The 25427-nt window shown below is 41.8% G+C and overlaps 1 protein-coding gene across 2 annotated transcripts in view; it reads left to right on the top strand.

Moving 5' to 3' along the window:
- ephb1 (EPH receptor B1) overlaps positions 1-25427 on the top strand; it is a 184737-nt gene that overhangs the window by 100196 nt on the left and 59114 nt on the right. For both annotated transcript variants that reach the window (XM_085389992.1, XM_085389993.1), the window contains exons 4-5: positions 9222-9377; positions 18725-19060. In XM_085389992.1, the coding sequence (XP_085246118.1) occupies positions 9222-9377; positions 18725-19060 (492 nt within the window). The remainder of the gene's footprint in view (positions 1-9221; positions 9378-18724; positions 19061-25427) is intronic.

The raw sequence follows: 25427 nt of genomic DNA on the forward strand, positions 1-25427 counted from the left end.
AATTCATGCATGTGCTTTCAGAAAGCCAGATTTCCCAGTCAGCTGGTCTGTCATTGGCCGGCTGTTCAAAGGAAAAGTGTGGGCCAAAAAAATACTGGCTGTAAGGTTACTATGGTAACAGCCTGCCCAAGGGCGTGGGCTGTCTGCTAAATTGTTTGCTGGTTTGTTAAGACTCGCACATGCACAGATACGTGCACACACAAATTAATTTGGAGCAGAATGTGTTATCCTTTATTCATTGTCTGGGAGACACATGTTCTGTTCATTAGCATTAGCAGTGAAACTGTTGAATTTCATATCTGTATGTGAAGCAAACTGAATATTTTGGAGAAATCACACACAGGCCTATTTCTCTCCCTCCTTTTTTTTTTTTTTAAACTGGACACTGTCTCATCCTTTACTTATTTCACTGCTGCACTGCCATCTATTGAAACCAGTCAGACATGGCTTTTCTTCTCCGGACATGTTCACATTCAGGAGTGTGACAGGACTCAATTACTATAATTTTCTAAATATTAGGACCTCAGTGTCTACAACTAAAGTAGGATGCAAATTTCTTTTACTTTTCATGTTGTTGTTTTTTTTTTCATTCCTTACAGAGATTTTGCCTCACACAGCAATATACAGCTCAGTGTTGAACCACAGCTCTAATTGGAAGACATCTTGCTTTCTCAAGGGGGTTTAGCTATTGTTCACTGAAGTTTCTGCAACATCAGGCATTGCTGTATTAGCTAGCTGAAAGAATAGGTATGTCCAGATGAGCAGTGGCTGGGACTACGGCAGCAGAAAGTTCAGGATAGCTGTATGTGGGCAACATTCATGGGCGTGTGAGTTTGTGTGTATGTGGGTGGTTGTCGGTTTAGCTGCCTGCTTTACCTTGGATGACAGGCTCTGACAGGGCCAGAATGGACAGATGATTAATGTTCAGAGGGAGTGTTCTTTGGGCGGAACATTTCAGCACCGCTGGTCTTAACAAAAGCAGACGAGGTATGCTTTAAGCACTGCACCCTTTTTTGACCGTCCCTTTTATTCCTGAAAAACCTCTCTTTCCCTCTTATCCCTCCTACATTCTCTCTCTTTCTTTGAGATTAAAAGGCGATGACAGGGCATAGTGGAAACTCATACTGACCAGACTTGCCAAATGATGTCACCACTGTGAACTCCGAATGCCTTTAAAACAAGGGAAGGAATGGGATCACTTGTGAGAAGATGCATAATATCTGGCCAGTGTTGACCTGTGATGAGGAAAAAAAAAAGCTCAATTATTCTTAAATCAGTTTCTATAAATTAATAAATCATAGCCCTGAGAGGACTTTAACCCTGACTTTTAATATCCTGCGGGCATTTTCTGATGATTTTGACAAGGCTTTGTTTCAGCCCATGCGTCGGTCTCAAATAATTGTATTGTGTTTTTCAATGACCTTGTGAAGAAATGGAACACCTGGGTTGGAAAAGCAGCTCATTACGTGGATTGTGGCTGGAAAATGAACAATGACAGAAGAGCAAGGCTGAATACCAATACACTGCACCGCTGATTGCCTTTTTGTTTTAAGGTGTTGGCTGTCCTGACACTTTTTGTGTCCCCTCTGTCAAACGAACCTGTTCATTTCACCGCTCAATTGATGTATTTTTTTTAGATATCACATAAACATAAATACACAGGCACGCACTTGGCGCAACCACATCCTCTGCTTGTTTTAGTAGGAGAGTGTTGTTTTTCTCAGAGCCTCAGCAATAAAATCATAAAATAGGGGTCAACTGGAGTCTTGACCCAGACATACGTCTGTCTGCATGAGTGTCTGTGAGTGAGTGGGCGTATGCATGAATCCAAAGCCTCTAAAGGCTGATATGTCCCATGTGATGGATGAGGGTTGGGGTTAAGGGTTCACTGGGGGGGTTAAGGGCGGTTCTTCAGGGTCGCTGGCAGGTCACACACCCTCTTTGCATCAAAACCTCACACAGACAGAGTCGGAATTCCTTTTTTTTTTTAAAAAAAGCTATATTGATTACATCAGGCCAAAAGCTATTTGATGAAACCAAACGTCTTTGATGTCGCTTACTTTATATTGGATTGCTGGATTTTCATTACATGAAATGGAAATTCCTTGAGAAATGATCAGACTTATTACATAACCTTCTCCATATCAACTACTCCATGTTTGATTGCTTTTCCCACAATTATCTGTCAAGCAATTTACAGCGGTTTTAAACCTCGTGCATGCCTGGGAGCCATTCCCATATAAAAGTCAGGGAAAGGATTTAGTACAGTATACTGTAACTTTGATTGGGTTTTTGCACAGGAGACCTGTTTCCAATCTTGTCTTGGTCATAATCCTTTGGCTTTCTTCAATCCCTGACTCGCGCATTTCCATTTTATCTAGCCGACACCTAGTGATGCTTCCCTGACAAGCTAATGTAATATTTATCACTCTACCTCCATTAATCCCACGTCTCCAATTGCCTCCAATTCTTATGGGTTATAGACATTTTGCAACTTCACACCTTAAACACATGCAGCTAATGCGAGACATTCCCAGTGTGCTTCCACGTTTGATGTATTGCCTGCAGTTTGCACTGTATTATGCGCTCACCGAGCATATTGCTTAGCCTAACCCCTGAGCAGCTCTGCACATCAACCATTCTTAAAGCTTGCTCTCAGAGACTTTCTCATATTGCTAATCTTCTCCTGTTTGTCCTGCCTAATCGATACATCAATGTTGTGCGAAACATTTTCTCCAAATTAACAGTTTGGTGTATAAAGGTGGTCTGCATGCTTCTTAACGCCGGAGAGATTTAGGTTGTCGTCATTATCAGTAATCTTGAACCAGGTGGGAAAATGACATTGAGGAGATCGTCATCTCAACTCTGCTGCTCAGGCTCTGCTATGACATGAAGTCATCCCAGTTAGACTGTCATGAGTAGTGAGCAGCGATCCACAGCTGCCATACCTCCGTCAACTAACTGTAGAGTGAGATAGAGAGAGAGGGAGGGAAAGAAAGACAGCCAGCCTTCGAATAGATTCAGAGCTGTCAATCAAGGCGAGAAAGGAACAACGGGAGGAAAGGTACAAGGTGGGGGGGAAAGCAATTCCAGGGAGAGAGACAAAGAGAAGTCAGGAAAGAGAAGTGAGCAGGAGGATTGAACAATGCAAAGAGAGTCCTGAAGGGACCACTTCAGAGGACTGAATGTTTTGTTTCTGCATACAGCCATTTCAAATGTGGGTTATTCCCCCACTGGGGAGACTAATTGCTTGTTGATATAATATTACAGCCTTCATCTCCCTGAAAACCAACACATCTGATGAGTTATGGCTCTGCGTGCTACATGTTTTCTTTTTCTTCTCGTCCTTCTTCTTCTTCTTCCTCTCCTTCTTCACCTTGTTCCATCCCCCTTCTGCGGCACAGGAACTCCTGACCTCCTGCAATCTAAATATTCACAAATCAGGAAGAAAGATTTTGGGCTCAGTTCCAATATCAATAAAGCATAACGATACATTCTAGGGGCTGCCTGCTCTTCGAATGAGACATTTGCAGTTTTGTGAGTTATTGACATAATAGTTCAAATCACTTTATCATTCTGACTTTCTCTTTTTGCCCATATCTATTCCTCCTTCTGGTTTTGTGAGGCAGACTAGTAGGGCGCTAATTGATGAGTTTAATGGTAACATTCATGCACATACGATTTGTCAATTACAGGGAGAAGACAGAGGAAAAACAGCAAGTACGCCCGAGGCACAGGTTTTCAGGCACCAGAGCAAAAAAAAAAAAAAAAAAAACCCAAAAAACATTATGGTGCAAAGGAACGAGGCAGTTTACCTGAAGAGATCCTATGGATTGACATGTTACATTTGCATAATTGTTTTTTTTATGCTTTTGTGTTTTGCTTGTGCTTTCTTTTTTTGTCTGTTTTAAGGATTAAGTCATTGCTGAGAGCAAATAGTGCGCAAACCTTTCCTCAATTAAGGAAGAAAACCAGAGCGGGGGTTCTAATCTAGACAGATATTAATCTTATGTTGTGTCTAAAGTGTTTGCTTGCGTCTTTGCGGGGCTGCTTTGTTTCTGCCAGGTTGTCACTTATCTCACCTCCTGTAATGCTGATTGTAGCGTCTTCGGTTTTCCCAAGGAGAGGTATTAAATTATCTCAGGTTCTGTCAAACATGTTTTAGTCCAGTGGCGGAAAATGCGGGTGCGCCATCTCATTTAATCGGGTCAGCTGTAGTCATAGTACGTGATATCACTGATGCCAGTATGGGAGCGTTTTCGTAGGATTATGGAGTGTGTGCATTTACATGAGTTGTGTACAGGAATCTAAGAGTGTGTGTGTGTATTCTTTTGCTCATAGGTTTGCTTAGAGACTCATTTGTAGCACCGCTATCTCAGACTGCTGAATCAGCACGGGCTCTCCTGCTTTTCTCCTCACTTTTTCCCATTTATGAGTGTCTAGCCCAGCTACTGTCTGTCTGTAAACACACAACCCGAGGGCAGAATCCAATGCACATATTCTCCTCACACCCCATTAAACACACGCTGAACAACCTATTGTGATCCCTTTTCAGAAGAGCCGAGCAATGCATTTGAAGCTTTTTGCTTGCTTTTGTGAGACGCCATCTGCATGCGTGCGGTGCTCTGCTCCCCCGATGTTTGAATTTTATGTGGCAAAGATGATGAGACATAAGATCCCTTCCCTTCTCCTGCTAAAAATGAATTTTTGATCTGCGTTTTATCGTCTTGTAATCTCTGATATTGTTGGTGGTTATTGCTTTATAAAATGGGTCTGCAGCTGGTATGTGCTCCCACATATGGCCAGGGAGAGTTTTATAGAGTCTCTATGTTCTTGTATTAGAAGAAGCTTGATCTCATCACACATGGAGTCAGTGTTACAAGTCAAGAGAGTTTGCAAACTATCAGTCCCACACTAAAAAAAGAGCCCCCCTACACACCCGTAGGAACATTATTGCCTATATGCAGTAACATTTTCACAACCCTTGCACATCTGCTGTATCAAGACAGGTCTTAAACATCCACGACATAGCAATAGCAATATGTTCTTCTTCTATTTGGACTTGGTGCAGTTTGATCATGTATGTTTGATAAATATTGCTGTGTGACTAGACATAAGGTCAGTCAGTTAGCCCACAGTGTGTCCGTCAGCCCAGCCAAAGGACATGTAAGAACCGCGGCTCGCTGGGAATCGCCTTCACTTGTGTGCGTGTGTGTGTGTGTATATAAATCATCTCTCTTTTTAACCTGATTTGCTTCTCATTCTTTCTTTATCGCTAATCCTTCCCGACAGCTTATAAGAGGGGCTGGCCAAATCCTAGTCTATAAATGTCAGAAAATAGGATCTATAAAATGTCCAGCATTTTTAATTTTTTAAGCATAATATTTTTAATTGTGTCTCAAAGACCTGTTTTTTTTTTTTTTGTTTTTTTTTTGGAACTTTTAATTGCAGAGCAGGAAAACAGCAGTCACCAGCATATACATACACAGGACAAAGATGCATCTACATGTATAGCAGGACGTGGGAGGCAGAAAGAGAAAGCCAACAGCAATATTAATAAACAATGAAAAAGGTTAACAATCGTCCCTTTGTTGCCAGGCTAAATCCCGTAAGCCCGATTTCAACCTCTGAGCAGAAGGAGTGTTCAGGTGGGCCAAAAAAGGGTCCCATATGCGATAGAAAAGGAAAGGTTTGTCCTTAAGTGCTGTAGAGAAGGCTTCCATTGGCATGATGCATATCACAGACTGTAGCCACTGGTTGACAGATGGGGCCTTATCAGAAATCCACAGTACCATAATGCACTTTCGCGCGTAGTGCAGCAGTATGTGAAGGAGATCTTTGCTGCGAAAGCCGGCAGGTAGCTCATCGTTCAGTCCTAACAGGCAAGTCCTTGGACCCAGATGCAGTCGGCAATTAAATATAGTACATAGCTTGTCTATAAGTGATCTCCAAAACTGTAGAATAACAGGGCAGCTCCACAGACAATGAAAAAAGGAACCAACAGCAGACTGACATTTGTTACAGAGATTAGGCAAAGCTGGATACATTATGTGTCTCTTCTCGGGTGTAATATAAAGCCTATTTATAAGTTTAAACTGCCTTTCCCAAATAGAATTAGATGCCAAGGCTTTAAAAGGACGACAACACAACTCATCCCAAGCTTCAGCATCTATAGCGCCTACGTCTGATTCCCATTGGCCCTTGATTTTGTTAGAGTTATCCATTCTAAGATCAGAGAGAATGTTATAAATCTTTTTAGTGATACATTTTAGTTGGGTAGTTTTTACCATGAGTGATTCTATAGGAGAAAGACCAAACCCTCCATTCAAATCCTTCAATTTAGAAGTAATATAGTGCTTTACCTGAAAGTACTTCAAAAAATCCTTATTGGTCAGACCAAACTTGCTTTTCAGTTGATTAAAAGTAAGAAGAGAGTTCTCATGAACAAGATCACCCACTGTATTAATCCCTTTTTGAGACCAGTCCGCAAAACCAGCCTGAAGACCAGGTACTCAAAGACCTGTTTAATTAGCAGTGGAGGTTTCCCTTTCATGCAGTGCTATATTTTCTAGTGTTTGACCTGGCAGTGAGGGAGAATGGGCCCAACACCTTGCCATTGTGGCGATCGTGGCTCAAGAGTTGGGAGTGGCTCAAGGTTGCCGGTTCGAGCCCCAGCTTGGACAGTCTCGGTCGTTGTGTCCTTGGGCAAGACACTTCACCCGTTGTCTACTGGTGGTGGTCAGAGGGCCTGGCGGCGCCAGTGTCCAGCAGCCTCGCCTCTGTCAGTGCGCCCCAGTGTGAATGTGTGTGTGTGAATGTGTGTGTGAATGGGTGGATGACTGGTTGTGTAAAGCACTTTGGGGTCCTTAGGGACTAGTAAAGCGCTATACAAATACAGGCCATTTACCATTGTTAGTTTAAATAGCTCTCCGTTTGGCAACGTGTTTATATTAGAATTGAAGGCTCTTAGTCAGATTAAACTAAACTATTTTGTTGATGGACTGATTTAAGCAGTCTCTATTAATATTTGAAATACTTAGCCAAACCACTGGCCCGTCATTTTGATAAACTCTGTCATTGTTTTTCTTGATAAGCATCTTAGTGCTGGGTAGGTGTTTCACTTTGTGAGCGAAATGAATAAAATGACTGTTTTTATCTGTCTATCGCTCAGGCAAATAGACACAGCCTTGCCCCATTAAATGTATAACTTATTCCCCTTTTGGCATGCAGCAGTGCCAGAGCATCCTCCCTCATCAGTAAGCCTGCTAAGACATAGGACATTGATCATAGTTATTTTACTCAGTAAGCCCCTCCACACCACACAGAAACTCTTTGTATTCTTTTGGGATATTGGGGTGAGTGGATTAGGTTATTGCCTGCACTTAAGCACAATGCTATCAGCTACAATAATCTTCATAGTCCACCGTGGCCTTTAGAATTTGGGACTTTAACACGTCACACCAACATCCACAAACTAGTGCTGGCAGGACTGTTTTAGAAATCCTCGTTCTTCTTATCAGTAAGGCCAGTATGACTCTCGCAGCCTGTCTGAGATTGTGGTCATGTAAATGGCCTGCATTTGTATAGCGCTTTTCTAGTCCATAGGACCCCAAAGCGCTTTACACTACATTCAGTCATTCACCCATTCACACACTGGCGATGGCAAGCTACATTGTAGCCACAGCTGCCCTGGGGCGCACTGACAGAGGCGAGGCTGCCGGACACAGGCGCCACCGGGCCCTCTGACCACCACCAGTAGGCAAACACGGGGTTAGTATCTTGCCCAAGGACATTTGGCATGCAGCCAGGATGCAGCCTGGGATCGAACCACCGACCTTCTGATTAGTGGCTGACCTGCTCTGCCACCTGAGCTACAGCCACCCCACTCATTTAAAAGTTGCAGAATAACTTTTAAATGATCAGAGCCTAATCGCTCTGGTATCAGGCGATGAATAAAACATTTAAAGTGCCCGAAACTTTTGCACACTGCTGTGCACGAGGAAAACGTAAATGAGTAAAAATTCAGTACTGCGCTTAAATATGTCTGCATACAGTGAGGGGTCAAATTTACTAAGCAAAGCAAATGAAAACACAATGCAAAAATGTGCCAGTGGGTGTGGAGGCTTCTGCTAACAATGCCCTAATTTAGAAACAAAGACGCAGCCGGCTCATTTTAATATTGACCAAAAGCGTCTACCAACAGAAGAACAAACCAGCGGGTCAAAAGCAAACAGACCCAAAGAGGGAGCGAGTAATGCACTAACCAAAGTAATATGAGCTAAGCACAGGTTTCAGGCATGGTCCTCTGTCTGGATATAGTATAGTATTTCAGCTCTATAGGTAGCATCGAATGTGGATCCAAATGTTTTTGATGTAAGGGCAAACTCTGTTTCCATTAGATATTCCTGGGGACTTTATGCTGTCTTGTAGGCTGAGGCGGCCATTCACTGGATAAATCTGACAGCTCAGGTGGAGTGTGGGATTTATCTGGAGGAGGGATTACAAACTGTTCAGCTATACTACCTGAAATCGCTGTGTCACACCTGTAGAATTTGTAGAAGAACACAAATCATTATTTACCGCAAGCTCTTCACCAAGCCTTTGTGTGCCTACAGATCTTAAGATTCAGACGTTAAAACACTTTTGTGCTTTTGTGCACTCTGCTGTTTTTCAGAAACCTGAAACCCATCGGTCACTGTTAAAAGAAAAAAAATTAAATAAATACCTTGGGTGGCTGTAATCCAAGACACATCTGTTTAGGTATTGGGGTTTTCCCTCTCTCTATCACACTGAGTTCAGAGAGTTCGGTTAAGTTAAGTTGTGTTTAATCAATATGCCTGTATTATAGATATGCAGAGCTCGCCGCTAAACATTCAGGGCGAGGACTCAGTGGAGAAGTACAGGATACAGCCAAAGCTGCAGCACCGTGTTCACATCCTTGAGCCATCCATCCATGCCAATTACCTCTATTTCTGATAACATCTTCCACTGCTGTCCCACATAAATTAACCCTCCTAGCACCAGCGATGACAGCCACATTAGGAGCAAAATAAGACATGCGTTAAATATAGCGGAGTTTGGGAGGGGGTAAGAGTAACTTGCAGAAAGGCAATTGACAAAAATCACTTAAAAATAGCTTAACCTTGTGCTTGCCTTAATTGAATTCATGCTTTTTTTGTTGTATTTTACAGTTCTAACAGTGTTTTTTTTTCTTGTCACAGCATGTCCACCGGGTACCTTCAAGTCGACCCAAGGTCCAAGTCTTTGTCTACAGTGCCCTCCTAACAGCCGCTCCACATCTGAGGCTGCCACCATCTGCGTGTGCCGCAACGGCTACTACCGTGGGGATGGTGATCAGCCAGATAAACCTTGCACCAGTAAGTATCCAATAAATTAGATTGGCTGCGCACTAAGGCACTAATACATATTAAAAGCCACATATAAACAAAATGTCAGAAATGGCACTTTCTGGCATTTTCTGAGACAAACTGAAAAGGATCCAGTGGTCTATCACGGCTATCACAGGGTGAGACGCGGGGTTATCTATTTTAATTTAAATGCATATGAATGTGCATTTATCCAGCACCCATCTTGTCTTCTTATTGTCTTCTTCTTAGGATTGATGGAGCTCCTTGTGTTTCCTCTCAGCTATCTCTCTCTCTCTCTCCACATCCTTTCTCACTTCTCTCGTTTTTGCTGTTGTTCTTTCTCCGTGTCTAGTATCATCCCCTGAAGTCCTAATTACTCAGGCAAATGCTGTGAAACTTCGACACTGTCCTGCCGTTATCCGCTGGAGATCCAATAAGGCCTCTCACAGCATCATAGTTATCTTAATATGATGTAAAAGCAATATGCTAAGCCTTCCTGTTATCCCTGCTGACACACAGTTATGCAGAGGGAGAGCATTGTTAGACCCCAAAAAGTTTGTTTACCTCACTTCCTTCACTGTCACTGGGGAGTGTCTTAATGGTTTGTTCTCTTCACAACATCAGGCTGGAAGCATTATTGGTGTGGTTATGTGTTCATTTAGCCCACATTTATTCACATAGACCTGATTAATTGGCCCAAATGGACTCAAAAGCACATAGAACTTTCCTAATCAGGTAGCAGCTGTATAGCTTTTGCTTCTAAACTCTGAGTTCATTGTTCTTATTTAGCCATGTATTCTTTTGTGAAAAAAATAAATGAGTAAACAAATAAATAAATGAATAAAAGGGGCTAAAAGGTGCAGTGAATGCCCAGCGGAGCATGGCTGTCTGTCTCTGAACGATTTGGCTATGTGAAAGGTGTGCACAGCAGCGCTTAATCCACCGAGGAAGACGTTACACGTAGGGAGAGTGCCGTTTGGTGAAAAAGTGGACCTGAACAGGTATGAGGGCAACAGCATTGATCACCACAAAGATGATGGCGTCACTAGGTTTCATTTCAGCTCTTGGTCACAACTTCTATCTTTTCTGCGGCAACAATAGCACAAACAGGACTAGCGCACAGACTGGTTGTACCACATGTTCTTGACGTGAAAGTAGAGCTGGGCGATAGAACGATAACGATATGTATCGCGATATAACTTTTACTCGATAGAGAAATTAAGCTATCGCGATAGACTTCGCCGCTCTTGTCCTCTTAAAATAAAAAATTTTTTTAAAAAAAGGTCAGCCAATCCAAACTAAGTAGCGCAGAGCCGAACCAATCACAGCCGCAGCGTCACGTCGCGTGACTTGTTACGTACAGCACAAGTGCCAAGCCGCACGTGTGTTTGTTTGGGAAGCAGGCAGCGGGTAATGGAGCCAGCGCGTAATGGAGGAAATGAGTGTGCCGACTAGAAAAATCAACCGAGCGTGACCGAAGAGAAAACAGATGACGGTTCCAATGCCGGAGAGATTGTCAAACGGAAGAGCCATAGAAGTTCCGTAGTGTGAAGGTATTTCGGCTATTTCAAGTCTGACAAAAAACAGAGTAGCGTGCACTGTAAATTGTGCCGAAAGCAAGTCTGGAAATACAATAAACTGGTGCATGCGTCACACTGTGCGCCACGTTATTGTTTCGGTGAAATGAATTTCTACAATACTGTTACTGTTAATTCTACTCTGCAGTGTTTAAATGCTTACATATACACAGTTACTGTCCGTCCACACATACGACTCGGGTCTGCTTCTATGCCCCAGCTTTGTTTACTTTTTCCCACCGAGGCTTCTAGACTTCTGATTGGCCAACATTTCTGCACGGTTAGGAATCTAGCGCCACCTGCTGCTTTGGCATGTTCATAGCGTTTTCCTTCATTTCTGCCTTTATGTGTGGACGGGATTATTTTTTAAAACGAAAACGGAAAATCTCCGTTTTCAAAAACACCCGTGTACGCGTGGACGTAGCCTCAGTCTCTGACTGGAAGCGCTAATTCGTCATTCGGCTTTTGTCAGACTAAAGTAACTGTTAAAACTGTTTGAAAAGCTCAGCTATACAACAAGGAGAGATTGAGAATTTCCTTTTAGTTCTCAGTTTATTTGATATTGACAAAAGTTAGTTTTGTCTGTTCTTCTGTAAAACAAACTAAGATTTATTTTTAGAATTAATATTTTGTTTCTAAGTGGAATTGACAATTTAGTCTGTTTCGTTTGTTCTATTTTGAAACTTAAACGCTTTAGCGGCTGCCTTTTGTGTAGTTTGCAATATTTGCCTTTATTTATCTGAAAAAGTCTCATGTTCCTTAAGTACATCTACCCTGTTGAACTTATTATGGGAAATAAATATTTAAATAAAAACAAGCTGCTGATTATTTCACATTTTACTTGTGAGCAACGGCACATTTAAATCTTACAAATATAGTTATTTGGCTTATATCGTGATAGATATCGTTATCGCCTGAAATGAAAAAAACATATCGTGATATGAAAAAATCTCATATCGCCCAGCTCTACGTGAAAGTAAATGGCTACAACATGTAGACATGTAACATGGCTGCAAAGCAGTGCTTAGCTCTGCATAGGACAAACGCAGAGCTGTGCTGGTACCGTTTAGGCTTTAGATGTTCTCAGTTTTCTGTGCTCTCCAATAGTTTACAGCACTGCCTGACGAATTAGCAAGTGTTCCATCAGCTAAAGCCTCAGCCTTTATTTTGTGGCCTTGCATTTTCCCCCAAGCAATCTCAGCTCAACAGCAGCTCCATCTTAGACATCTTAAATAGATCCGTATGCTCTGTGTTCCATTTCAAAATGTAACTGGCTCCTTTTTTTTCTGTTTTCAATCTCGTCTTATCTGCTCTGTCAGTTCTGTTATTTTTTCCTTTGCCCCACTCTTCTCCTTCATTTTGTGCTCGGTCCTCTCTATAACTCTGTAACAGGAGTCCAGTTACATTGCTGTTTGTATTCAGACAAAAAAATGAAACTGCTTACTAATACACTCACACTTAAGTAAAACATACCAAAAGGCTGTATGCTAAATCTGTTGGAAATGGTCCCTTTTAGCAATATTATATTGATAATATTAAGCAAATGTTAGCAGCTTTTCAATTTGTATTAAAATAATTTGTCTGCAAATCTGTCTGCACAAAGCTTTTTCTGAAGGCTGAAGCATACAGTAGCAGCTAGGCGTGATGCTCTAGTTGTCATAGATCTCAGCCAGGGGGGCTAGTGAGATGATCCTAGTAGCAATCTCTTTAATACTACAGGTCTTGATAAGAGCACTGCTAGAGTAGCTTAAATCAGACCAGCCTGTAGCTTGATGCTGTAGCTTAAGCACTTCTTGCCGTCATCAGGCACGTAGGGGCTCTATGCTCCTGATCAGTCTGATTAGCTCGCTGATGGATTGTCTGTTGCATGGCTCTGTGAGCTGAAGGCCGCATGCTAACCACCCCACCCCCCACAACCTTTTTTTTCCCGTTGGGGGTATGAATATGCCAAGGCAGAGATGCACTTTTAAATACCAGCTCCTCGGATTTCCTTTATCTAAGACATTTTTTTCTGACTTCAGTCTATGCCTGAGGAGAGGAATCAGCTACATCCCTGTTAATACGTTTTTGTTTGAAGACATGCGAGTTTTACCTTTGTGCCAGTGTCCATTCTGCTCTGGGTGGAACAAGATTTTGGAAACGCTCAACCAGCTTTAGTTTGAAAACCCAGGGATTGTGTTTTAGTCTGGAGAAGGAAATATAGAGACTTTTTTTTTAAACGCACATATCCTTGTTGATTGGGTTCTATCTGCCACAAAAATTAAGCTAGAACATTTAAGCTTACTCTCATTCCTTTTTGATTTCAACCTTTTTGTCTCGGTAGTCATTCCATTGGTGATGCTTTGGTACCTCTCTGTGTATTTTCAAGTATTGGTTCCATCTCAGCCTAAGCAAAGAAATCTCTGCTCATATGTTTTCTTTATCATCTTTCTCCTTAACATTTTTGTGACCGACCCTCTGTTTCCTGTTGCTCCTCAGTGCATACACTGCCAGAGTCTGCGTTTGGTCGATGCGATGTGCATTTATAGGTTTGTTAATGAAAATGTTCCTTCCTATCTGAATTTTCATTTTAAAGCAGTTTTAACAGTTTTTAAAATGAAAACATATTCAAATATTTTGAAGAGAAATGTTGATAAAGCTTCAAAGATTGTGTGTGAAACCTTTTCATTCTGATTTGGACTTTTTTAGTGAGTGTTTTATGTTCACTCTGATCCCCAAGCTCAAGGCCCCAGTTTGACATTCCCCAACTACCCCACAGATGTGCGTGTGTTTAAAAAAATAAATAATGAAAATAAATAAATAATGTTTTCATGTGTTAGCATGGTTCAGTGGAGAGAGGTCGGTGTGACCCAGCATGCTGGGACAATGGGTGTCTCAGTATGTGGAGTCAAAAGAATGACAAGCTGAGTGGTAACTGACGGGAGTCGAGCAGTGAAACCAGTTCTAATTGGTCCGGGGGAGGCAGGGGAAAAGGTGATGGTGCATGAGGTCCGGGTGGACTTGTGTCAAAGAAAGAAAAAACAAATCCCATCAACACACCAGGAGGTACTCCGTGTGACAAAGCAAGATTTGAATATGCATTTTTTAATGTATAGTCTATGCTGAAAAATAAAAGCAACCCTGCCAAATTCTAAATACACTGAACAAAAATATAAACGCAACACCTTTGTTACTGCTCCCATTCCCCATGGGATGGACGTAGAGACCTAAAATTCATTCCAGATACACAATATAACCATCCCTCCCAAACAGTGGTCACAAATCAGTCCAAATGTGTGGTAGTGGGCACATCTGCTATATTGAGATAATCCATCCCACCTCACAGGTGTGCCACATCAGGATGCTGATCTGACATCATGAGTAGTGCACAGGTGTACCTCAGACTGCCCACAACAAAAGGCCACCCTGGAATGTGCAGTTTTTTGCGCTATTGGGGGTCTGGGGACCCAGAACCGGTCAGTATCTGGTGTGACCACCATTTGCCTCATGCAGTGCAACACATCGTCGCATGGAGTCTATCAGATTGTCAATTGTGGCCTGTGGAATGTTGGTCCACTCCACTTCAATGGCTGTGCGAGGTTGTTGGATATTCGTGGGAACTGGTACACGCTGTCGTATACGCCGGTCAAGCACATCCCGAACATGCTCAATGGGTGACATGTCCGGTGAGTATGCTGACCATGCAAGAACTGGGACATTCTCAGCTGCCATCTGCCCTGAACAATGTGAACCATGATTCATCCGTGAAGCGCACACCTCTCCAACGTGCCAGACGCCATCGAATGTGAGCATTTGCCCACACAAGTCTGTTACGGCGACGAGCTGGAGTCAGGTCAAGACCCCGATGAGGACGACGGGCATGCATTTGAGCGTCCCTGAGACGGTTTCTGACAGTTTGTGCAGAAATTGTTTGGTTGTGCAAACCAATTGTTCCAGCAGCTGTCTGGGTGGCTGGTCTCAGACGATCTTGGAGGTGAACCTGCTGGATGTGGAGGTCCTGGGCTGGTGTGGTTACACGAGGTCTGCGGTTGTGAGGCCGGTTGGATGTGCTGCCATATTCTCTGAAACGCCTGTGGAGACGGCTTATGGTTGAGAAATGAACATTCAATGCACGGGCGACAGATCTGGTTGACATTCCTGCTGTCAGCATGCCAATTGCACGCTCCCTCATTGCTTGTGGCATCTGTGGCATTTTGCTGTGAGACAAAACTGCACATTCCAGGGTGGCCTTTTGTTGTGGGCAGTCTGAGGTACACCTGTGCACTACTCATGATGTCAGATCAGCATCCTGATGTGGCACACCTGTGAGGTGGGATGGATTATCTCAATATAGCAGATGTGCCCACTACCACACATTTGGACTGATTTGTGACCACTGTTTGGGAGGGATGGTTATATTGTGTATCTGGGATGAATTTTAGGTCTCTACGTCCATCCCATGGGGAATGGGAGCAAAAACAAAAGTGTTGCGTTTATATTTTTGTTGAGTGTATGTTATTATGTTTATACATTAAAAAAAAAAAAAGCTGTATATGCAGCTGCTAACTGGTTCATGGGGAACATCTTTGGATGGTAATTGAATCAGCATAGATATGGGAACTGACAAGGAAAGCAGTATGGTTCTGATGAATTTCAGTATGCGTAATCTGTACCATATTGGTTCTGAGTGTTATGGCTCTCACTCAATACTCATATCTGTGGCCTGTCCCCTGAAAACTTCCTGGAGTCCTATCGAATGTCGTCTGTGCTTTTGTAATCCAAACAAAACCCATAAAAATTTCTAACTGAAATGGTTTATCTGTTTTTTTTTCTTCATTTTCCTCATCATCCCATTTAGCTGTTTTCCTCTGATTTTATAATTCAAAGGGAAAAGAGAGGAAGCTGTCAAAGTGAATAAATCTCTGCTCTTTTCTCACAAGCCTTTTTTTTCTTAATCCACTTCTGGAGTCAGTTAAGGGTGCTTCCCACAGCTCAGCCATCAGCTGGCCAGTTTCCTCTCTCAGTGACTGGTAATAAATGGAGCTAAGTCAAGGTAATTGTCTAGCCTGCTCTAATTCCTGTACTGACTTTGAAGACATAATGCTCTAGACTATCAGGCACAAGCATCCACTTATATTCAAAACTTTCCTAAGTCTCGTTGACACATCTAAAGTATCGCTCACACAGAGTCAAGAAAGGTTCAAAGCTACTGTCGAGTGTTATGGATGTGTAGATTGTACTTTTATCAGTTTCATATCCCAGTTCTTCCTCACTCATCACTGTGAATACACCCAAATCTCACAAGCAGCACTGCTAACACGAACACACTCCGACTCTGACTGCTTTAGTCTCTTACAGAGTCACTATTAATCCTTATAACATGTTGTTTTTTTCATCTCTCACCAGCCCACACAGCCCCTCTTTCTTTCTCCCGGCTCCTCTGGCTGTGATCACTATCTCCACACAGGGACCTTCTGTTGGCCCCCCAAGGCCTTTTTCACATCATAAAAACAAACAGTTTGAAAGAAGAGAAGCACTAGCCTCAGACCATTCAAAAGGTGGATGAGTACACAATATCTGGACGTTTTTATTTTGGGCACTGGGGCTCTCTTTATATCAGTAGCCAAGGAAGGAAACTGGGCCGTAGTGTTTTACAGTCCAGGTGGTATTTTAAAGCCCCCTTAGTAACAGGGCGCTATGCATATCAGCCTGTGAGTGTGAGGAACACATGAGAGGAGTAACACAGTAGGACTTTTGACATAATACTCATAACAATATTGATCAGACTTTCATTTTGTCTACTAACTCAGGGGTGTTTTTTTGCTGCCGTGCATTTCTGCCTCGCCGCGTCTCTTCTTTCTAGGAAGCCATGTTCACCTTGCGTGACCCTGTCGATTTATTTAGCCGTATCATAAAGTGTCATTTTGATTTCCACATCTGCTTAAAGGGTATGACATAAATACTGTGGATGGCTGCACCAGTCTTATTCGCACAGACACTTTTGCGCATATTGCACTTGCCCATATTATAGAAAAGCACATGTGTAATGATGTATCATTACTGTTCCTATGCTAATGGCCTGCTTTTTGTGTTGCTGTGTGCACTGTCTTTACTTTGCAGAGTGGTGCAAAAAAGAAAAAAAAAATGTGGGCGTTCTTTTTGGAGGGGGATTGGAGAAATGATCTATTTCTGTAGTAGCAGTATGTATGTAAACACAACCAAATTATGTTGTGTGTGATGTAACTGAAGGAATGTCTGCCAAGAGCTACAAGTAAAACTGCCACCAAATTACTTCATGTGGCAAATTAAAACAGCCAAGGTACAGGTCATCATACAGGTGGAAGTCCTGTGTGATTGCTTACAGCATCCCTGCATATGTAGAGTATTGTTGCAACTGGGACGTTAGACATATAATTCACACCATAGTCTGTCTGTGGGTTTGGGCATGCATTTTCCACATGAACAGATCTGCTTATGTTTTTTCCCAGCAAGTGCATTTATGTGACAGATGACATAAAATGTATGCTGCGTGAGTAACATGAAGTGCAGTCCATAGTCCCTAACTGCGAAACTGCCTCCAGTCCCCTCAAGCAACCCTATGACATATTTTACACATTTTCATATGAATTTGCTGGTTTCTATGTGCCTTTTGCCCATGTTGTCTGGAGCGTTAGCGGCCCTCTCATCCAGACCATAATAATCACGCTGTGTGGTTACACCCTTTGTCTCTCTGACCTCTCTGCTTTTGAGACCCTGAGACGAGGTTGCAGAAGTAACACAGCCATTCCCACTCTTGTGTGTTCTGTCATTTTTTACTTAGCTTACCGAGTATGTGTGTGTGGCTTTGCAGCAAAAATTAATTGTGTCTTTGTAGACTGAGGTAACTATTTTCCTCATTTCCATGAACATGTGCTGTATAAAATTCTTATTGTTGTAGGTGCTCGTGGTCAAAAGCTAAAATAAAGTAAAAAGAGGAAGAAGGCGAGTCGAGTAATTCCTCAAAAGGTTTTCTAGAATTGAGTTGATTTTCGGTTCACTGTAGTCATGGGTCTAGAAATAGGTCAGTTTAATTTCTCTTATAATGATAAAGGTCAGGCTTTATGCAAGATAAATTGCTACCAGATCAGCTCTGCAGGGCTGCCTCACTTAACCTAAGGAGCTAGGGTAAGGGTTTTGGAAAGCTTTGTCTGGTATCTGGGAGGGCTGCTTCTGAGCAGTCGAAGGGTCTCTCAGCTAAGAGTAATTCTCCACTGGCATTTAAACAGATTTTAACTCTTTAAGAATTGTGCTGCAATTGCAGAAGGCCAAACAAGGCACTTTTCTGCACCCTGATATTAAGCCACCACTCAAGCAAAACAAGAGTTTCATTATTTCTTGATTTCTTTCTGAATATCGTTTTTGAAGTTCCGCTCCAGCTGCGGGCTATGAGGGAGTGAATGGGAGCGTGAATCTCCAGAGCCACTTGGATAAGAATACTCCATGCAACACTGCATTTTGCTAAATAACCAATGTTTGATAGACACAAACGTTTCGCTGTATGATCTCTCTGGGTGTGAATGGAATAAATTAGCATTCCAAATTGTGCTCGAGATGAAGAAAAATAAGAAAAAGACAAGTTGCTCTCAAAACCAGCATTTGTATTTATTAGACTGTTGTAAAATGACAAAAGTAAAAGGAGAGAAATGTATGAAACTATTTTGTTTTCCTCTTTATAAGCAATGTGTTAATTTTCTTTCAGCCTGATGACATCTTTTACACAGATACCCTCAAGTTTATCTTTCATAATTTTTATATCTACAGGCGTGCCATCCAGCCCGAGAAATGTGATCTCCATTGTCAATGAAACCTCGGTGATCCTGGAGTGGCATGCCCCCAGGGAGACGGGTGGTCGTGATGATGTCGTCTACAACATAGTGTGCAAGAAGTGCCAGGCCAACCGGCGTTCCTGTTCCCACTGTGATGACAACGTCGAGTTTGTTCCAAGACAGCTGGGCCTGACCGAGACCAGGGTGTTCATCAGCAACTTATTGGCTCATACTGTCTACAGCTTCGAGATACAGGCCGTCAATGGTGTCAGCAATAAGAGTCCATACCCTGCGCAGCATGTTTCCATAGATATCACCACCAACCAGGCTGGTAAGTACCTTTACTTCCATGACCATTCAAAAAGCTGTCCATATCAATGTTGTTTTTCATTTTAGCTGTTTACTTTTGGTAAGTGTTCTGTTACAGTACAGTCCAGAAAGAGCTTTAGTGAAGGTTACAAATGACGTGCTTGTCCTGATCTCAGTGCAGCGTTCGATACTGTTGACTATAATATTTTATTACAGCGATTAGAGCATGTTGTTGGTATTAAAGGTACTGCGTGCAGTGGTTTGAATCATATCTATCTAGTATAAACTCCAATTTGTTCATGTAAATGGTGAGTGGAGAGTCTTCACACACTAAGGTTAATTAGGGAGTTCCACAGGGTTCCGTGCTAAGACCAATTCTGTTTACATCATTCATGCTTCCTTTAGGCAGCTACAGTACTGACAGAGGACTAGAAAGAGAGAGCATGTTTCTCTGGCTTACTTGTGCTTCAAGATTAGGCCTAAAACTTTCCTTTTTTCTAAAGCATATAGTTAAGGCTGGATCAGGTGACACTGAATCCTCCCTTAATTACGCTGCAATAGGTCTAGGCTGCTGGGGTATTCCCATGATGCATTGAGTATTTCATCTTTTGTCAGCTTTTTCACCCACTATGTGTTTATACACTTCTCTTCATTTGAGAATAGCTGTTATTAATCTCTAGCTCTCTTCCACAGCATGTTTTTTTCCTGTATTGCTCCTCTTACCTCAACCAATCGCGGCAGACGGCCGCCCCTCCATGAACCTGGTTCTGCTGGAGGTTTCTTCCTGTTAAAAGGGAGTTTTTCCTTCCCACTGTCGCCAAAGTGCTTGCTCATAGGGGTAACATAATTGTTCTGGTTTTCTCTGTTTTCTTTGTATTATTGTAGGGTCTACCTTACAATATAAAGCACCTTGATGCAACTGTTGTTGTGATTTGGCGCTGTGTAACTTAAATGAAATTGAAAAATTGAATTGAACATTCTGGTTACTCTGCATTTTGTTTCAGTTTAATTTGTGAAATGGCAAATACCCTATTATTGTAAATACTGTGAATCATTTCATCCTAATAGAGTATTCATCATGTGCATTATGAAGCCACACTTCATGGCTTAGGAATCTTCAGGGCTACTATGATTTCATATTTCTCCGCTGTGAATAATCAGGCCTTGAAGAGAGAGGAAAATTGTTCAGGTGAGGTATGCATACATGCTCTTTCTAGCCCTTCCTTTCCTTAACTGAGGAAATTGCCTGTTAAATGTTATATTGTGGGGCAAAAAGAGCACAGCTTGCTTTATAGGTATGTAGCAGCTAATTGAGATTCAAATCTCGTCCCTGTTCAACACTAAAGTGTCAGATTGGAGGACACTTTTTTAAGCTTGTGTTTCTATACATCCATGTGTATTCACATGGATGCACATGTGTCCATGCTATGGTTAGCTTCAGGGTGGTATTATTTCCTCTTATTCTCCCTGTCTGTGTCTCTGTACTTGCTTGTGTGATTTGTGTGGTGGGAGCCAAGCCCATCCAATGGAAATGACAGGTTGAGGATATTGACTTTGATGGTCCTTTTTGCTACAAGCGATTTTTTCATGCTTTTGTAGAGCTTTGACTTGTACACAAAAAAACACCTATCAAGGGACAAATACTGACCATGTGAAACATTTAAATGAGGCTTTCTTCCTTTTTTCTGTTTGTGGATGGGTCGAACTGTAAAAAGCAAAGCTTGGGGGAATTAAACAAACATAAAGTGGAGTTGCTTAGTGGAAAAAAAAGATTGTTGAGTCTCGAAAGGAAGAAAGTGACAAGTTTTTAGTAGCCTGGGTCCACGGATCCTTTCGTCAGTCGTGCACTTTGATAGCTCATGTCATGTTTCCTATCCTCTAAAGATGTGCAAATACATACTCTCATCCGCTGATAAAATATATAATATCGAACGAAGTCTAGTTGAGCCCTGTTTTACTTTAATTGTAGAATGAACTTTACATTTATATCAAAGACCAGTGACATAGTAATTGCTTCATCCAGATCTCCTTTGTGTGGGACTACATTTTGAAATTAAATTTGGCCCGCTTGGTTGAGGGCATACCACATTTGATTACAACGACTCTCTGAGGAACATAATGACCAACTGAACTTGTCTTTGTCTGAGAAAGAATCAGGAGATGAGTGGGAGGGAAGGCAAGGCAGGATGGAGAAATGGAGTGCTTTTTTTCCCCCTACCAGACTGAAAGACTGACAGTGAAGAAGAGGAAAATGAGGGAGTAAATAGGTCTGATTATCAAGGTGGCCTAATGGTGCTGACTGTCCCCATTTGACAGACTAATAGTACACTTGACAGATAGATGTAGAAGAAGCAATGCCCAGGCCTATTGTTGAAGTCTGCTGCAGTAATGAGGTGTCTGCTAGTAATCTGCCAAGCCTATGTCCAGCTCTATATGGCCCCTTTGTAGACAGGTAATTGCACTGTTCCTGACTTCAATGGGGGTTTTCGAGGTCAATAACGATGTAGAAGTATCCAGAAGGGATAAATGTTAATGCGCTCAAAAAAAGAAGAAAAAACACCCAACAACAACAACAAAGACATCCTTAAGATATAAGGTTCTAGATTCCCAAAGACTCTTCAGTGCAGCAGTGAAGCACATTTATACTTTCAGAAACATTGAATACTTACATCATCTTATACATTCACTGAACAAATTCAGTGTAAAGTAAAGCACGATGGTCTGCGCCATTTAAATGTTGCCATCAAAGTGTGTCCACAAGTCCCCTGCAGACTTTCATGCATCCATGAAAAACTGTTGTTTCGAGCATCTCTACAATCAATTTAAAATATATGAAGTATAAAGTCAATCAAATGTGCAACAGTTTCTGTTGGCAAATTTCCCAGCTTATGCGAAGGGAAAAGTAACTCCATCTCTAAATGAAATAGAAAATAACACCTAAACCTTATTTCTGTGCACAGCTGTTTATTTGTGGAGGGAGTGTGACTGAGTAATGTAACAAGCATTTGTATCCTGTACATCTTAGCCTCGAGGAACATATAAAATCAGTTGTTGACCAGTTTATTTCAAGTTGGTATTTTTCTGTTTTATTGTGGTTGTTGTGTGACTGCGCAAACTATGCGTTGACTTTCTGGAAACTAAGCAGCTAAATCTTCTATGAGTTAGGTAGCGAGTCACTTTGGCTTGAAGGTTGGCCATATTTATTTGAACCAGAGTGCACAGATGAGGATGTGGAAATTTGCCTCAGCAGATTCTAGAGTCTTGATCGATGAGAGTATTCCCAGTTGTATGAATTTGTGGCTTTGCTAAACATTATCCATAAAGTAAAAGCTATTAGAACAAATAAAAAGCAAGATGTTTATACTGATCAATGGACAAATCACCCTGCACTGGGTATGCCAGAAGAGATCTGGCATAGAGATCCATAATGCAGTTAGCAGTTTTCATCAATAAGGTATTTTTGACTGATCTCTTATTTTCCAAAGGGGTCACCACAACAGATTTTACACCAGAAGCCCAGCGTGATGCAACCCTTCCAGTTATTTGGGACTGGGACCTGATAGGGACTAGACTAGGAGTGGACTAGATGTCACAAGTTCCCAGAATATAACCAGTGATCTTTCACATGTAAGGCTTGCATTTTTTGCTACAGGTGGCTAATTTCCATGTTTGCCATGGAAATGTACATATTGCTTACTTATTTATACAATCCATAGTTGTCGGGAGGTCTTGCGGATTGAATTTAAGACTAAAGGATCAACTTTTTGAAGACTATCTTAAACTATAGCCTTTATATCCATATACAGCATTGCACCTTAACATGACTCCAAAGCGTACGGCCAGTGATATAGTTTCAGGTCACGGAAAAGCAATAAAAAGACAGTTTTATCAGTTTCACACTCAATTTCAGTTCAGGCATTGATAGCAAAAATTTACATTTCCCTGATTCTAAACTACAAATAACACCATAAAATATATAATTTAGAAGATAAGTAGAGCCTACCTGTGAAATATAGGTTGTTTGTCAAGGGCAGTGTTACATTATTGCCTTTCTGGTCTGATAACAACCTGTGAGGGGATATGTGTTCAAGTGATCATGATAAAAAGTTTGCACTTGTGTTGGTGAAGTCTTTGCATTTTCATTTTGACTTGGGTTTACCATAAATAGTCGTGTGATTACGGTAAACCAAGGGTATCCAGAAAACAGTATGCAGCAGTATTTAGATGGCTGTAGCATGAACTGGCTATGAAAAGACAAGGTTGAGGGGAGCAAGGGGAGACTGTGGAGGAGTAGAAGAAAAGGAGAGGATAGTGGGGGAGGAGGGTAAGGGGATTTAGTGTGAATCACCAAAGAGGCCATTTAACTGCCCTCGATCCCAGCGTGTGTCTGGGAGGAAGGGCTGATCAATAGTGTGATTTAGGAGTTCATTCACAGCCTTTGCTCTCCAGGAAACAAACACGCACACACACACACATATAATGATAAAGACACACAGGTTATATACTGCCCCCGTTAAGACCATCATTCAAGCCTGGCCTGAATTTAGTCATATTTATCTATCTTGGCCACTGGATAATAGCTTTTACTGTATGTTGTTTAATTTAAAGATTAAGAAACTCTATTTTGGATTTAGTTAAATACAATATGGCCACAGAGTTAAATATATATGGTCACACCATTGGCAGTAAAACCATAAACGTGTGGTGAATACTACACTGTGCTAGCCGTGTTCCCTCATTTATTCCATCCTGGGCAGTTAACTTGTACAAAGTGCTGCTAGCAAAGTGTTTTTGTTGGGGTTTTTTTTATCCCAACCTTTTCAAATGTGGTAACTCTGTTCCCTGAATTGTTATGTGGGGTTTTAGTGAACACTTCATGAAATAAATATCCAAAAGCCTCTTGACTGGTGCTGTTTTATGGAGCTAATACCCAACATTTCTCTGATCTTACTAGCACAGCCTTCTTGACCTAGATTATGTGCCAACAATCCCTCAGACCACAGAACGCCAAGTGTATCTACAAACAATCCTCCTCCACTTAGTTGCTGTTTGGAGAGCCATTCCCACAGAAATGCAAACACTACTATCCTAAGCCTTCTATGGGCAAGTCTGCCTGGGCGAGTTGCATTTAAGATACTAAGATGTAGTGCAGTAGACTGAAATCCAAACAACCAGATGAATTAAAGAGAGCTGCCATCTGTGGGGTTCTAAAACCCAATGAGATGTTAGGCAAACATGTCCATGGAGACACTGCTCATTATGTCTTTTCAGTTTACAGCCTTTCCATTTGTTTTGGGGTGTTGCCTTGTTTCTTGTTGCTTTACACTCACTGTATAAGATTTAGGGTGTCTGAGAGCTTCATCATCTTAAACGGGTCTTGAGGCTCTCTCCAGTGTGCCATTTTTATTTCACTTAATGTCTGTTCCCATAACTGTTGGATCCTGTCCCTGGATCCAGAAAATGAGGTATTAGCTGCAGGCGGGAAAAAAATAAAAGTGTCGGTTCTGATGCCACTGAGCCACCTTGTCAGTTCTGATGTCTCTATGTGATGTTTTAAGTAAGCATACGTTTGTGTTTCTGTGTGCGCTTGTTCCTGTGTGAAAGTATCTGGTATTTTCTTCTTTTTTTTTCTTGTGTGTGTGCTTCCTTTTTTTTCTGTGTTTGGAATCGTCCACGTATAATGTGATTTTAAAAATAATTCAAACCATGGTTCCTTGACAGAAATCCTTGGCGCTGAACTGATCCCTCTTTAAGATGTTCAAGAGAGGCCCATTACCATGTAGTCATGGCTGGCTTGGCCCTCTGAGCCCCTGATAATAAGGTGGAAGGCAGTCGAACCTATGCCTTTGACAGAGGCACGGCAACATAGGCTGCTTCCCTCATCTGAGACACTGAGTTGCTATTAAGAGGCTTCACAGTTCAGTAGCGTGGCAGCATCTTGAAAAACAAAACACGAGTGCACAAAGAACAACTTGTACATGTGGCAACGAATATGTTTATATATATTTGTTTGCTTCCCCCCCCCCCCCCCCTTGCACAGAAGTGAATATGGCTGTGGCACAAGATCTGCTGACGAATTCTAGTATAACTTTCTGTTCTGTCATATACTAACTGAGGCAGAGCAGGAATTTCTAGCCGGGAATTCAAATGTGAATACGAGGAACTTGTATAGCCATCTCAGTCTGTTTCTAATGAGAAAAAGGCCACAGAGAAAGAAAGGAGACTGGAAACTTTTATTCTCATTTTGAGTTTGACCTTATAAAACAATTTGACTGCCTTGTACAAGATACAGAAAATAGCCTTTAACTAATAATTCAAAGGGAGCTTCACACTTTTTACACATTAACTTTACTTTGTTAGTCTGAGGCAGCACTTCTGACCTTGTGGAA

The sequence above is a fragment of the Rhamphochromis longiceps genome, linkage group LG18 (assembly GCF_057381845.1).
Source record: "Rhamphochromis longiceps isolate RC_006_pf linkage group LG18, R_longiceps_female_GT1.1, whole genome shotgun sequence".
In the NCBI taxonomy this organism is placed as follows: domain Eukaryota; kingdom Metazoa; phylum Chordata; class Actinopteri; order Cichliformes; family Cichlidae; genus Rhamphochromis; species Rhamphochromis longiceps.